The sequence below is a fragment of the Canis lupus genome, chromosome 8 (genome assembly GCF_011100685.1).
Source record: "Canis lupus familiaris isolate Mischka breed German Shepherd chromosome 8, alternate assembly UU_Cfam_GSD_1.0, whole genome shotgun sequence".
NCBI lineage: Eukaryota > Metazoa > Chordata > Mammalia > Carnivora > Canidae > Canis > Canis lupus.
This window is the reverse complement of record NC_049229.1, coordinates 10053116-10068308: the sequence shown is the minus strand read 5'-3', so window position 1 is coordinate 10068308 and position 15193 is coordinate 10053116. Positions and strand designations below refer to the sequence as shown.

Here is a 15193-nt window from a genome sequence, read left to right as displayed (position 1 = left end):
AATGTACTAAATGCCACGAAATTGTACACTTTAAGATAGTTAAAATGGTGAATTTTATGTTATGTGTATTTTACCACAATAATAATTTTAAAAAGGCAAACTGTAGAGTCAGGGAGATCTGAGTTAAAATCTCAGCACTACATTCTTGCCGTGTAACCTTGGAAAAGTGACAAATATAATTAAAATGTATGACAGCTACATATAACTGAATAAACATTATTTTTCTAACTTATGATATTTACTTGTACAGAAAATTTCTAATAACATACAAATAAAACAATAAGAAAATCACTAGCTGAAGAGAAAAGACTGAGAATCTCAAGGCAGCAAACCAATACAAGATGAAAGGAGCTTGAATCTCTGCATGGAGCAGAAACTCCCCATCTATTCCAACTCCCCTAACCAAACCACACACTGAATAGTAACATAAGGAAGTAATAAACTTTTGTTGTGCTAAACCAGTAAGACCTGGGCATTTACCTATTTAGCAGTTAGTCTTATTTACCTTTAACTAATACATGTAATCAAGAATGGATGTTATACATGAAATGGTATGTTCGTTAACAAGCTACTCACAAAATGATTCCAGGACTGGAAAAAAACGTCATGAGCTAATAATATTTAATGTTGTAAAATACCTCCTCTATATTTGCCCTCCCTCACTACAGGTTAATAAGATAAGCCACAAACGAAAGCCCTTTCGTCAATCTTTCAAAAGATTTCAACTCCTTTTCTTTCTGACCACATCAACTCCAGCAAATTGCCATTTGTTTACTGGACATCTTATACCAGCAGCTCTCATCTTAATTCCTTCATCTCCAGTGCCTATATTTTTAGTTCTAGTTCTGTAGATCGTCTAGTGTACATGCAACTATCAAGGGGAAAAGGAATATAATGAATTAGCTGAGACTACAGAACAGAAGAACAGAAGTACTCATGATGAGCGCTGGATGGAGCTGCATTTGCTATTATGCTGTGGACCAGCAGCTTTTCCATTTGTTCCCTTCCTCCCTTCACCCAGTATATGGAGACACTGGATACAAAATAGACAGGCATGCTTTTTTAAGTAGACTGCTTTTGTTTGTATTTGCACTTAGTTGTTTTTTAATTTTAATATTTAAAATTCAGTAACATTGTTCTGACTTCATTGTATTAAGATCACCTTTTAACTATGGCAAATCATACTGGTTGTATTAAAATAATGATATAAACACATTCATATAAGTAAAAAACTGAGCCAATCTTAGGTAAAATATTAAGTAAATAACAGTAAAGGTAGTGTTTGCAGTCCACAAATATATGAAGGTAGTCCATGAATTACTAAGTTTCAGAACAATTAGCACAGTTGATAGAAGCTGCTAGGTAAAAGCAGAAAAGCAAAGCAGAGGGAGAAGTAAGAGCACAAATTTCCTCATCCAGTATGATGGAGAGATGATAAAGAGTTAACAAATAATTCTCTATCAGTGAAGGTTAAGATAGTTTTAAGTGTAATATTTTAATTTGTGAAGGAATAAAAAAATAAATCTTAAAAAGAGGATAGATGAGGGGAGTAGTGGCAGAAGAGTATAAAATAAGAATTTAAATTTCTCACATTCCATGTTAGCAAATTAACATATACTGTACAAACTATAAATGAAGAAATCAACAAAGACAAAGGTCTCTGAATCTATTTGATATTGTTATGAGCACCTTCAGATAAGTTTTCCTTTTCATATTAAGTTTTGTGTTTAAAATGGTCTCACCTGCATTTTTCCTTATGTAAGAAAGTCATACAAAAAGATGAAAAAAAATGTTTATTAAATAAATAATGCTGTTTTATTCAGATACAAAGCATATCTGAAAAATACATATAGAGGATACAAAAAAAATTTGGCAAACTGTCCTCTTACAACAGATTTTTGTTGAAATGAATACACATAATATTATACTTTTGTATACAGATGTATGAACAAAGCATGGATCAAGGAACTCATTCCTACTTTTTGAGTCAGCATTCTTTTTTTTTTTTTTTTAAAGATTTTATTTATTCATGAGAGAGACAGAGAGAGGCAGAGACATAGGCAGAGGGAGAAGCAGGCTCACCACAGGGAGCCTGATGTGGTACTCGATCCCAGGACCTTGGGATCAGGACCTGAACCAAAGGCAGAAGCTCAACCACTGACCCACCTAGGTGCCCCTTCAGTCAACATTCCAAAAAGTTTTATTGTAATAAAAAAGCAAGAGTAAAATATCTTAATATTTTAAATTAGCTTTGAAAATGTCTTAAATATTTTACTTACCAAGATTCTGTGAGGCACCAGGTTTATTTTCATTCATTTTACTAGGAGAAATAAGAACATACAATATAGCCATCTTAATTTCTAAAGCTTCAAATTATCCACTTTAATAAAATTTAGTCACTGCAAAATTACAAATAAGTTGCATAATTATTTCTTTCCGTAGTACTTAATTTCCTTATCTTTCACACATCTAAAAGCATTAGTTTTCAACAAGCAAGTTAAAGTCTGGGAACATTGTTAAAATTGAAGGGAATGTTTTTTAGTTGTCAAAAAGATTAAGATGACTACTGGCATTTAGTGGAAAGAGGTCATCACAGGATATCCTATAATGCACCAAAAAGATACAATAGTCTAAATTTTCAAATTTCCAGCTGGACATTTGAATATTTTAAAAAAACAAAACAAAACCCTATTGTAATTACATTAACCTAAAACTTAAAATTATAATTCAGAATAATGATTCAGGTCCACAACACAAACAACTATAATAAAAATATTTTAAATTTTACCAATGACCTTAATGCAAACATTATCACATATTACTTTGTATTATGTTTATTTGAATTTTTTAAATTCTTCAGCTACACTGGCAAACTCCCCAAGGGTAAAATTCTGTATCATTCAGCACAGTGTTAATAAATATTTGAATAGGACCGGCACTTATTCCAGAGATACTGATATGATGGGCAAGGTTCTAAATTACATTTTGTATGTGGTTACATCTTCTCCTCCTCTTCTCCTTCTCACTGCAAGGACCCAAGGCATCTCTTGGTGGACACTGTGATGAAGTTCTGCCTAGATATTTGTAAGATAATTACGTTTACCTTAAAAAAAAAAAGGTGTCTAAATATTTTTGTTATTCCTACTCTCAGAATTCTGCCCTAAATGAGCTTTCTCATAGTTAAAAATAAATATAAAAGAATTAAAAGTGAACATCAACCTTACATGATGGGGAAAAGTACCATAGGAGTATGTAGAGAATCATGCTGAAAAGCCTCCAAATGTCATTCATTAGCTAGAAGTTGATTATAAGAAAGATCTCCAATGCTAGCAAAACATGTATAGGAAAGGTTTATCCTATGTATGCCAATATCTAATAAGCACTTTATGTAGTTTTCCAAAGTATATTAGTATACACAATTCCACATAGACCAATGGAACAAAACTAGAAAGCCAAGAAAAATATTTTCCAGTCATTTGATTTTCAACAAAGGTAACAAAGCAATCAATGGGGAAAAGAAAAATCTTTTTAACAAACACTGCTGGAAAAATTGGATATCCATATGGAAAACAAATGAACCTTGATCCAAACTTCACACCATGAAAATTCTAGTTTCAAGTGGATTACAGACCTAACTGTAAAAGGTACAATTACAAAACTTTTACCAGAATAAGTAAATTATACTACATAAAAATTAAAAGCTTCCACTCATCAAAAGATATAATTAAGAGTAAATATGCATGCCACAGACTGGGAGAAAGTATTCATAAAAGATGTGTCTGGCAAAGACTTGTACATTGAATATATAAAGAACTCCAACAACTCAATAAATATAAAGCAAACAATCCAATAAAAAAAATTGGGCAAAAAATATGAATGGACACTTCATAAAGGAAGATATGTGAATGGTTAATAAACACATGAAAAGTTGCTCAACAGCATGGTGCTGTTGGCTGGCTCAGTCAGTAGAGCATGTAACTCTTGATCTCAGGGTTATAAGTTTGAACCCCAACACTGGGTTTAGAGATTACTTAAGAATAAAAACTTTTTAAAGATTTTATTTATTTGAAAGAGAACAGAGAGAGAGAACATGAGGGAGGTGGAGGGGCAGAGGGAGAGGGAGAAGCAGACATCCTCCTCAGCAGGGAGCCCCACTCGGGCCAATCCCAGGTCCCTGGGATCATGACCTGAGCCAAAGGCAGATGCTTAATCAACTGAGCTACCCAGGTACCCCTAAAAATAAAATATTAAAAAAAAAAAGATTAAAACTACTATGACAGACCATTTCATACCCAAAATAATGGCTAAGATTAAGAAGACTATCAACATCAAACACTGGAAAGGATATGAATCAACTGAGACACTCACCTAAATTGTTGGTGGAAATGTAAAATAGAGTTCTGACACTTTAAGGTTAAACGTATACCCATACGTTTGATTCAAGAATTTCACCTCTAGTTATTTATTCAAAAGAAATAAAAACATATATAGACAGAAACCTTATTCAAGAATGTTCATAGCAACCTTCTTCATGATACTCCAAAGCTGAAAACCCAGTAGTTCACCACTAAGAAAATGGATAAACAAACTGCAGTTTATTGATAAAATACAATACTACTTAGCAATAGGAGTGCCTGGGTGGCACCATGCCTTTAATATGTTGAGACATGTTCCTATGGTTTTAGGCTGACTTTTAGATATTAGGAGAAAAAAATGGTTAGGCAAATGACAGAAAACAAACAATTGCTGAAAATTATTCAGGAGTTCTGTATACTATTCTTGTATTTTTTCTCTAAGCTTAAAATTATCAAAATTAAAAGCTATCCCCAAATTGATGTTCTTTTTTTTTTTTTCTCCCAAATTGATGTTCTAAAGACAGTGCGTAATTCATACTTTTGACCAGCTGACATTAGCCTCTTCCTAATCCTCAGGAACTGAAATAAAACTTTTTTCTTAAGCCTGATTGATAATTGCTTTATTTCAAACAGTATCCAAAACAAACCTAAAAAAAAAAAAAAGATTATTCACATATTTTTAATTAATTTTATCATGTTTTCCTACCAGTGCATGAACTTTGAGACTTTCTAAGTGGAAAGAATAAAACAATGTTATGTAAATATATGTCTCAATAATAGCCCAAGTCTTAAGACTTGGTCTTCTAAATAATACCAAACTTAAGACACCATGAACAATTTACTAAAGAGTTCCAAGAAGCCACTGTCAAGAGGTATTCTGAGTCTCTTCCACTGCTTACCTCCACTTGATCAGTCAGTGATACTTTCAAAAGGGGAAGCCTGATTTCCCCCTCCTTGATTGTGGCCACGCTTAGTAATTTGTTTCTACCAAAAAGTCTGGCAGAAATGACAATGCATGACTAGGTCATAAAAGGCACTGTGACTTCCTCCGTATTCTCTATCATGGTTAAAGCTAGCTGCAAAGTCATAGAGATTTTGAAGATGCTCCTTGGAAAGGCCCACTTACCAAGGAAATGAGGCACTTATCCATAGCCATTTGAGTGAGCCATTTTAGAAGCAAATCCTCCAATCCCAATTAAAATACCTTCATATGACTAAAGACTAGCAATCTGAGAGAAACTTCATGGGAAAGCCTAAACCAAAACCACACAGTTAAGTTGCTGCTAAATTTCTGACCCACAGAAACTGTCAGATAATGTTTGTTTTTCTAAGTCACCAAGTTTTGGATGATTTGTTATACACAGCAACAGATAATTAATACAATAAAGTAAGCCAAATTCCCTTGTTATATCCAGATTGCTTTTATAAAAGCTTTTTGGTGAGATTTTTAGGATTTTCAGTATATAAGATTGTGTCATCTACAAATAGACAATTTTACTTCTTCCCTTCTGATCTGGATGCCTTTTATTTCTTTTTCTTGCCTGACTGCTCAGGCTAAGAATTCTACCCATGTTACATAGGAATGGTGATAATGGGCATCTTCTGTTTTATTCCTGATATTACAGGAAAAGCTTTCAACCTTTTACCATTCAGTATGTTAGCTGTGGGCTTGTCATGTTTGGCCTTTAATATGTCGAGATATGTTCCTCTTGTATCAATTTCTTGAGAATTTTTATCATGAAAGGATGTTGAATTCTCTTAAATGCCTTATCTGGATCTATTGATAGGACCATTTGATGCTTATTTCTCATTCTATTAAAATGATGTGTCATATTTATTGATTTGCATAGACTGCACCATCCTTGCATCTGGGAATGAATTCCACTTGATGGTGGCATATGATCCTTTCTTCTTAATTGAAGTAGAGTTGACATGTCACAAATGGCAAGATTTCATTCTTTTAAAATTCAGAGTAATATTCCAATGTGTATATATACACACATCATATCTTCTTTTCCTATTTATTTATAGAGGGACACTTAGGTTGCTTTCACATCTTTCAAATAATTCAATAAACATAGGGACACAGGTATCTTTTGGAATAAGGTGTTTTCATTTTCTTTGGGCAAATACCCAGATGCGGAACTACTGGAACATGTGGTATTATGATCATTTAATGTGCTGTTAAATTTGGTTTGATAGTACCTTGTTGAGAATTTTTTCTCTACATTCATCAGGGATATTGGCCTGTAGTTTTCTTTTCTTGTAGTGCCCTTATCTGGCTTTGGTATCAGGGTAATGCTGGCCTCATAAAATGAGTTTGGGAGTTGAACATATATTTTAGAAAAGAAATAGAACAAGGCTGAAAAGCAAATGAAAGAAGGAAAGCTGGAAAAAAAACACAAAATGTGGAGTGTCTCTCCACATACGAATTGCAAGGAACTCTGGATTCAAAAAATAAAAAGTGAGTAATTCATACTTCCTAATTTGGACACTTACCACAAAATTATAGTAATTGAAAAAGGTTAGTACTGGCATGAGTATAAACATATAGATCAAGTGAAAATAAAAGTACAGAAATAAAGCCATACATCTGTGACCAATTATTTTTTGACAAGGGTGCCATGACTATTCAATAGGGAAAGAATAGTTTGTTCAACAAATGGTACTGGGACAACTGGGTAGCCACATGCAAAGCAATGAAGTTGGATCCCTATCTTCGCTATATACAAAAATTAACTAAAAACAGATTGAAGGGGATCCCTGGGTGGCGCAGCGGTTTAGCGCCTGCCTTTGGCCCAGGGCGCGATCCTGGAGACCCGGGATCGAATCCCACGTCAGGCTCCTAGTGCATGGAGCCTGCTTCTCCCTCTGCCTGTGTCTCTGCCTCTCTCTCTCTCTCTCTCTCTGTGTGACTATCATAAATAAATAAAAATTAAAAAAAAAAACAGATTGAAGACTTAATACATAGTAAAAATCTTGGAGGAAAACATAGGGTTATGTAAATCTTCATGAGCTTGGATTTAGCAATGGTTTCTTATGTATGACACCAAAACCATAAGCAAACAAACAAAATAACAACAAAACCAAAACATACACACACACACACAAAAAGAAAAAAATAACTGGCACTACACAATAAAGAGAGTAAAAAGGGCACCTGGGTGGCTCAGTGGTTAAGCATCTGCCTTTGGCTCAGGTCACGATCCTGGGGTCCTGAGATTGAGTCCTGGCATCAGGCTCCTGACAGGGAGCCTATATCTCTCATGAATAAATAAATAAAATCTTTAATAAAAGAGAGAGAGAGAGAAGACAATTCACAAAATGGGAGAAAATCTTTGGAAATCATATACCTAATAAAGAGCAAAAATCCAGAAATATGTAAGAAACTTTTAGAACTCATCAACAAAACAACCAAATTTAAAAACAGGCAAATGGTCTGAATAGACATTTCTCCAAAGAAAATATTTATATAAACAATACGCACCTGAAGAGATGCTCAACATCATTAATTATTAGTAATATGCAAATTTAAACAATGAGATACCAGTTGATGCCCACTCAAGTGATTTAATTTAAAAAACAAGAATATAGAGAAATTGGAAACCTCATACATTGCTTATGGGAATGTAAAGTGGAGCATCTACTATGGAAAATAGTCTGGCAGCTGCTCAACACATCCACATGTAGAACTACTATATCACCCAGCAATTATACTATGTATTTATCCAAAAAGAATTGAAAGATTTTCAAACAAAAACTTGTACACAAATGTTAATAACAGTACTATTCATAATAGCTAAAAAATAGAAAGGACTCATTTGTCCATTTAACTGATGGTATACAAAATGTGGTATATATCCATAGCTATAAAAAAGGATGAAGCACTGATAAATGCTACAACCTGGATGAATCTTAGAAACAAGCTACGTGAAAGAGGGCAGACTCAAGGGTCACATATATAATCCCATCTATATGAAATAATCAGAATAGGTAAATCCAGAGAGACAGAAATTTGTGGTTTCCAGGATCTGGGGGGAATAGAAAATATGGAACGATTGCCTAATGGTTATGAGTTTTCCTTTAGGGGTCATACAATATTTTGAAACTAGATCGAAGTGATGGTGATTGTACAACACTGTAAATGTATTAAATATCATTAAGTAGTTAAAATGGTTAATTTTATGAGTTTTACTTCACTAAAGTTAAATGTATACCAATCATATGATGCAGCCAATAGTAACAGAGACATGTGCATTGTACACAGAAGTCCATAGTGGCTAAAAAAAGTCCTACTTTTATAGCCAAAAACCGTAACTCAATTGCCTATCAACAGACAATGGATAAAATAAATTGTGATATATGCATATAATGGAATACATTTATTAAAACTAAACTGTACCCATAAATGGGTGAATTTTGTTCTATACAACTCTACCACTAGAAAGATACATAAAGTTAATACTTTCATTAAAAATAGGTGATTTGTTTAAATTAAAAAGAAAAGAATTGCTTAAAAAAGCATGTAAGAAGCTTCTAAGTCCCCACTCCATCCTAACAATACAGGTTGAAAAGACTGAAAAATCAACCTTTTTTGGATCAGTAGGAGGGAGGGACACCAGACAAACCACTGCCCCCAAGAATGGAGAGATAAGTGAGCACAGGAGTCACAGCTTACTTCAGCAGAGACTTAATCAGCTGGAACCACTGCTGGATCCAGTTCTGGAATAGGAAAACCTGAACTGTAATCGACTAACGGCTAGAGGCTCAGTGTGAACAATTTTGAGAGTTAAAAACTTCAGGGGGACTTTCTACCATATTTTTGAGATTTATCACCAGGAACTTGACCAAGATCTTGACTAGAGGATCCCACAGTAAACATCAGAGAAAAATCTTGTCATTCTGGCAGGAGGAGGGGAGAAAGGTACCATTTTGAAACATGTCAAAACACTCTGTTCGTAATAAGGCCTGCCCAAAGGAGAAACTAGTTAGCCAGAGCATCACCTGACCTGGAGTCAGGGAAATAACTGACTCCAAGGTACTCTAGCCATCCTATCCCATGTAAGGGAGTATGCGAGGGAAGCTGAGAAATACTTGTAAGTTCACCAACCACAGACATAGCTCATGAAAAGGCGAAGATCTAATCAGAGGACTGCTGAACTCTTCCCCTTCACCCTTCCACCACACCTCACCACCACATTACCAAAGGCCTTTTTACAACAATTTCTTTACCCAGTATGGCTGTCCAGAAAAAATTACAAATCATTGTGGCAAAAGGCACAATTTGAAGACAGAGCAAGCATCCAAACCAGACATGGCAAGAATGTTGGAATTATCACACTGGGAATTGCAAACAACTATGATTAATATGCTAAGGGCTCTAACAGATCAAGTACACAGTACAGGAACAGATGGCAATGTAAGAAGATGGAAATTCCAAGCAGGCATCAAGAGAAATGCTAGAGATCAAACACATTGTAACAGAAATGAAGAATACCTTTGAGGAGATTCCAGGTAGACTGGACATGGCTGAGGAAAGAATCTCTGAGCTTGAAGACATCTCAACAGATACTTTGAAAAATGAACAAAGAGAATAAATAAATACTGAAAAGGAAAAAAAAAAACCCAAACAGAACAAAATATTCAAGGACCTCAGGACAACTACAGAAGGTGTAACATAAACATTTTGGGAATACCAGAAGAAAGAAAAGAACAGAAGAAATTCTTGAAACAATTTAATGGCGGGTGCCTGGCTGGCTCAGATGGTAGAGCATGTGACTCTTGATCTTGAGGTCATGAATTCAAGCTCCATGCTGGGCATAAAGCTTACCTAATTAAAAAATAAAAGTTAGGGACACCTGGGTGGTTCAGCTGGTTAAGTGTCTGCCTTCAGCTCAGGTCATGATCCTAAGGTCCTGTGAATAAGCCCAGTATCAGGCTCCCTGCTGAGTGGGGAGCTCCCTGCTCATTATCTCTGTCACAATCTCTATCTCTCTCTCAAATAAATAACTCATTAAAAATTTTTTTTACTTCCTTTCCAACTAGGGCCTGGCAGAATGGCTCCCGCAAAGAAGGGTGGCGAGAAGAAGGAGGGCCGTTCTGCCATCAACGAGGTAGTGACCAGAGAATACACCATCAACATTCTCACACGCATCCATGGAGTGGGTTTCAAGAAGCGTGCCCCTCGGGCACTCAAAGAGATCCAGAAATTTGCCATGAAGGAGATGGGAACTCCAGATGTGCACATTGACACCAGGCTCAACAAAGCTGTCTGGGCCAAAGGAATAAGGAATGTTCCATACCGTATCCATGTGCAGTTGTCCAGAAAACGTAACGAGGATGAAGATTCACCAAACAAGCTCTGCATGCTGGTTACCTACGTACCTGTCACCACTTTCAAAAATCTACAGACTGTTAATGTGGATCAGAACTAATCGCTGATTGTCAAATAAAGGTATAAAACTGCAAAAAAATTTTTTTTAATTAAAAAAAATTTTAAAGACAATTTAGACAAATCACTGTCAAACTTCAAACCACAGATCCACCAAGTTCAGAGAACACCAAGCAGAATAAATGACAAAAAAAAAAACTATACCTCAGCATATCATTTTAAACTACAGAAAATCAAAGATAAGGAAAAAACTCTGAGGGGTACTTGGATGGCTCAGGGGTTGAGTGTCTGCCTGCCTTTGGCTCAGGTCATGGTCCTAGAGTCCTGGGATCAAGTCCCATATCAGGCTCCCAGTAGACAGACTGTTTCTCCTTTTGCCTATGTCTCTACCTCACTCTTTGTGTCTCTCATGAATAAATGAAATCTAAAAAAAAAAACCTGAAAGAGGGAGGAAAAAACCTTACCTATAGAGGAACAAAGGAAGGAATTCAATGATATTTCCTCAGAAACCATGCAAGCAAGAAGAGTACACTGAAATACTTAAAATGTTGAGGGAAAAAAGTTCCAATCTAAAATTCTGTATCCTACAAAATTATCCTTCAAAAATGAAAAAGAAGGGGCATTTAGGTGTTCAATCTGTTAAGCATCTGACTCGATTTTAGTTCAGGTCACAATTTCAGGGTTGTGCATCAGGCTCTGTGAGGGCATGGAGCCTGGTTGGGATTCTCTCTCTCCCCCACTCCCTCTACCTTCACCCCTACACGCACACACTCTCTCTCTCTCTCTTAAAAAAAAAAAAAGTGAAAAAGCAAAGATCTTCTCAAACACTGAATTTGTTGCCAGTAGACCTGTCTTCCAAGAAATGTTAAAAGAAGTTCTTGAAAGAGAAGATAATATTCAGCAATTCAGATCTACATAAAGAAGACTACTGAATGTGAATATAATTTAAAAACTTTTATTTTTCTTATTCTTAATTGATCTAACAAACAGTTGTTCAAAATAATAATAGCAACAACATACTCAATTACGATATTAGGTTGTAAATGCATATTGCAAAATCCAACGTAACCACTAAAAAAAGTTAGGAAGGAAATATTGCTGATATGCTAAGGAAAAAAATAAAATCATGTAAAATGCTCCATTAAAACTATAAAAGGCAGAAAAAGAATAGAGACAAAAAGAAGCAAAAAACAAGGGTAACAAATAGAAACATAACAAATATGGCAGACATGAATCCAACTATATCAACAGTCATGCTGAATGTCAATGGTCTAAATGTACCAATTAAAAGACATATTTGGCAGAGTAGATTAAAAATAAGACCCAACTATATGTTTTCTACAAAAAAAATCCACTTTAAATATAAGTTAAACATAAATGGAGAAAAATTTAACATGCTACCACTAATCAGAAGAAAGCAGAAGTAGATATATTAATTTGAGACAGCAGACTTTAAAACAAGGAAATTATAAAGGATAAATAGGGCATTAAATAATGATAACAGAGTCAACTCCCCAAGAAGATTTAACAGTACTTATTATGTATATGCCTAACAACTATGTGTAACTGTGTTAAACTATGTAAAGCAAACTATGGGAGGCAAAAACTAATAGAATTGCAAAGATAAACAAGACCTTAACAACTATCAGAAATGGACCTAGTAGGCAGAAAATTAGCAAGGAACTGAGTTGACAGCTAAACTCAACATCATCATCAAACTACTATATATAATAGACTACTTTATCCAATAACAACAGAATGCAGATTCTTATCATGCTTACACAGAGCATTTGCCAGGACAGACCATATACTAGGCCATAAAACAGTCCTTAACAAATTTAAAATCGAAATCACACAATGTCTGCTCTCGGACCACAATGGAATTAAACTAGAAATCAATAAAAGAAAGATAGCTGGAAAATGTGAAAGATATGTGGAGACTTAACGCATTTTTAAGTAACACAAGAGTCAAAGGAGAAATCTCAAGAAAAAATAAAACATATTTTGAACTAAATAAAAAGGAAAACACAACTTATCAAAATTTGAGGGATGCTGGGATCCCTGGGTGGCACAGCGGTTTGGCGCCTGCCTTTGGCCCAGGGCGCGATCCTGGAGACCCGGGATCGAGTCCCATGTCAGGCTCCCGGTGCATGGAGCCTGCTTCTCCCTCTGCCTGTGTCTCTGCCTCTCTCTCTGTGTGTGTGACTATCATAAATAATAAATAAAAAAAAAAATTAAAAAAAAGAACAGTGAAAATACTCTGTATGATACCATAGATGGACACCTGTCATCCATTTGTCTAAACCTAAACAATGTACAAAATGAAAGGTGAACTCTAACTTCAACTGTGAACTTCGAGTGCTTATAATGTGTCAATGTAGGTTCAACAAATGTATCACTCTAGTGGGGTATAGAGATAATAGGAGACGCTATGCATATGTGGAGGAAATCACTATTATTTTTCCCGCCAATTTTGCTGTGAACCTAAAACTGCACTAAAAAAAATACAGTCTTAACAAAAAACCAAAAAGGGAAAGCAATAATGTTATAAGTTTTGCTGACTTTTATAATTAATCTCTGGAAAACAGGTTGCCATACCCCACTGTCATTGGCTCCGTATGCCACATTTTTTTTGTTTCTTCATGATTTCACTGTGATCTCAGGGATATAAAGACCTTTCTGGCTTAGCTCTAATAGTTTTTGGTATCCCAATTCCAAAATTCAAGAAGAAATAATGCGAATGGTCTAGATATTCAGCTCAGATTCAAATACCTGGTACTACTTTGGCTGGAGAAGGTGTATGGAATGGGAGGGAGCATATTAGGATCATAAGCTCCTTTTACCAAACCCTGCCCAATGGCATTTAAAATGATGTCTATTTTGGGGCAGCTTTTTAAGGAAAAGGTTATGGTCAAAAACATCAAGTAACAGCCATTCAAACTCAAAAGGAAAGGCAAATTTTGCTATTTTTTAACTCTCCAATATTTTAATTTAGAATTGAATTAACATAGAAATGAATATTCTTATATGTACTTCCCTATTACAAAGTTAATTACCTAATTATACTAAACATTTATTATTCTTATAATAAAAAAATTCCACAAGATAAAAAATTTTTTTAAGATTTTATTTGTTTATTCTTGAGAGACAGAGAGAGAGAGAGAGAGAGGCAGAGACACAGGCAGAGTGAGAAGCAGGCTCCCTGCAGGGAGCCCCATGCAGGACAGGAAGAACTCCACCTGGGGAAGTCTAGGAAAGTATTGGAAACCCACTGGGTAAAATCTTAAAGGGACATAAAATGTTGGTGGCTAAGTGTATATAAAAGTGAGAGAGAACAGATTTGGATAATGGTAGCAATATGGATAGAACATCACAGGTTGGAAAAGAGTAGTGGAATATTATGAAGTTGATGCCTGCAAACAGAGGTTGGAACCAAATTGACAAGGGCTTTGTTAAGAAAGAAAAGAAAAGAAAAGAAAAGAAAAGAAAAGAAAAGAAAAGAAAAGAAAAGAAAAAAGGAAAGGAAAGGAAAGGAAAGGAAAGGAAAGGAAAGGAAAGGAAAGAAGAGAAGAGAAGAGAAAGGAAGGGAAAAAAGTTGAGAAATCCGAATTATATTGGAGGAGCCATCAGAGATTTTTAAGAGGCAACATTTGAAAGGATAGACTGCAGAGAAAAGCAGGAAGTATTATTTAATATAATAATAATTTAAAAAGAGGCATAAACTTTCTGAACACATCTAGTTGCTGAACCTGGTTCAAACATTTTGGTAGTTGTGTGACAACCTTCTTGACCTCTGTTTTATCTATTTTATATTGCAGTGCTATATGTGAAGATTGAGATAATGTATGTAATGTGGTTTGTCCAATGCTTAATAACTCAATATAATTGGAGATATATGAATCATTTACTATGTGTCACACAGTATTCTAAGATTTTTATATGTGTGGCATCATTTGACTCGCACAATAATCCTACAAGGCAGGTATTGTTTATCACTCCATTATACAGGTCAGGAATTTGAAACACAGGAAGGTAAAACAGCTTCCTTGGGTCACACAGCTACCAACTGGTGGAGATGGAATTCGAACTGAGGCAATCTGACTCCAGTTCCATGCCCTTAACAGTGTATCATTATGTATCTATAGGAAAGATCAAGCCAGTGCTCTTAAAAACTCTTGTCAAGGGGCGCCAAGGTGGAGCACTTGGTTGAGCTGCCAACTCTTGGTCTCCGGTGGTGGTGATCTCCTGGGTAGGGAGATCCAGCCCCTCCACAGGCTCTGTACTGGGCATGAAGTCTGCTTGGGACTTTCTTTCTTTCAAATAAACAAATAAATCTTTTAAAAAACAGAACCAAAACAAAACAAAACAAAAAAACTCTTGTCAAATGTTCTAACCTTCCAATTAAGTTTACAGATTCCTCCTCCTGCAGACTTAAGGGGCCCAGAAT

General features: G+C 35.2%; 2 protein-coding genes across 9 annotated transcripts in view; one reads left to right on the top strand and one right to left on the bottom strand.

Moving 5' to 3' along the window:
• LOC111096978 (60S ribosomal protein L31-like) overlaps positions 1-10894 on the top strand; it is a 32136-nt gene extending 21242 nt beyond the window's left edge. The window contains exons 1-2 of one of the 3 annotated variants that reach the window (XM_038544389.1): positions 5439-5742; positions 10401-10894. In XM_038544389.1, coding sequence (XP_038400317.1) covers positions 10412-10789 — 378 coding nt within the window. In that variant the 5' untranslated portion in view covers positions 5439-5742; positions 10401-10411 and the 3' untranslated portion in view covers positions 10790-10894. Of the gene's footprint in view, positions 1-5438; positions 6820-10400 lie in introns of those variants that run through there. The other 2 variants (XM_038544388.1, XM_038544390.1) reach the window with 2 other exon arrangements.
• Positions 1-15193, bottom strand: part of G2E3 (G2/M-phase specific E3 ubiquitin protein ligase) — a 54533-nt gene that overhangs the window by 37787 nt on the left and 1553 nt on the right. For 2 of the 6 annotated variants that reach the window (XM_038544385.1, XM_038544384.1), the window contains exon 2: positions 2280-2320. The exons of 1 other annotated variant lie outside the window; for it this stretch is intronic. In XM_038544385.1, the coding sequence (XP_038400313.1) occupies positions 2280-2316 (37 nt within the window). In that variant the 5' untranslated portion in view covers positions 2317-2320. Of the gene's footprint in view, positions 1-2279; positions 2321-2982; positions 3075-5254; positions 5349-7515; positions 7553-15193 lie in introns of those variants that run through there. 3 more of the 6 variants (XM_038544387.1, XM_038544386.1, XM_038544382.1) reach the window with 3 other exon arrangements.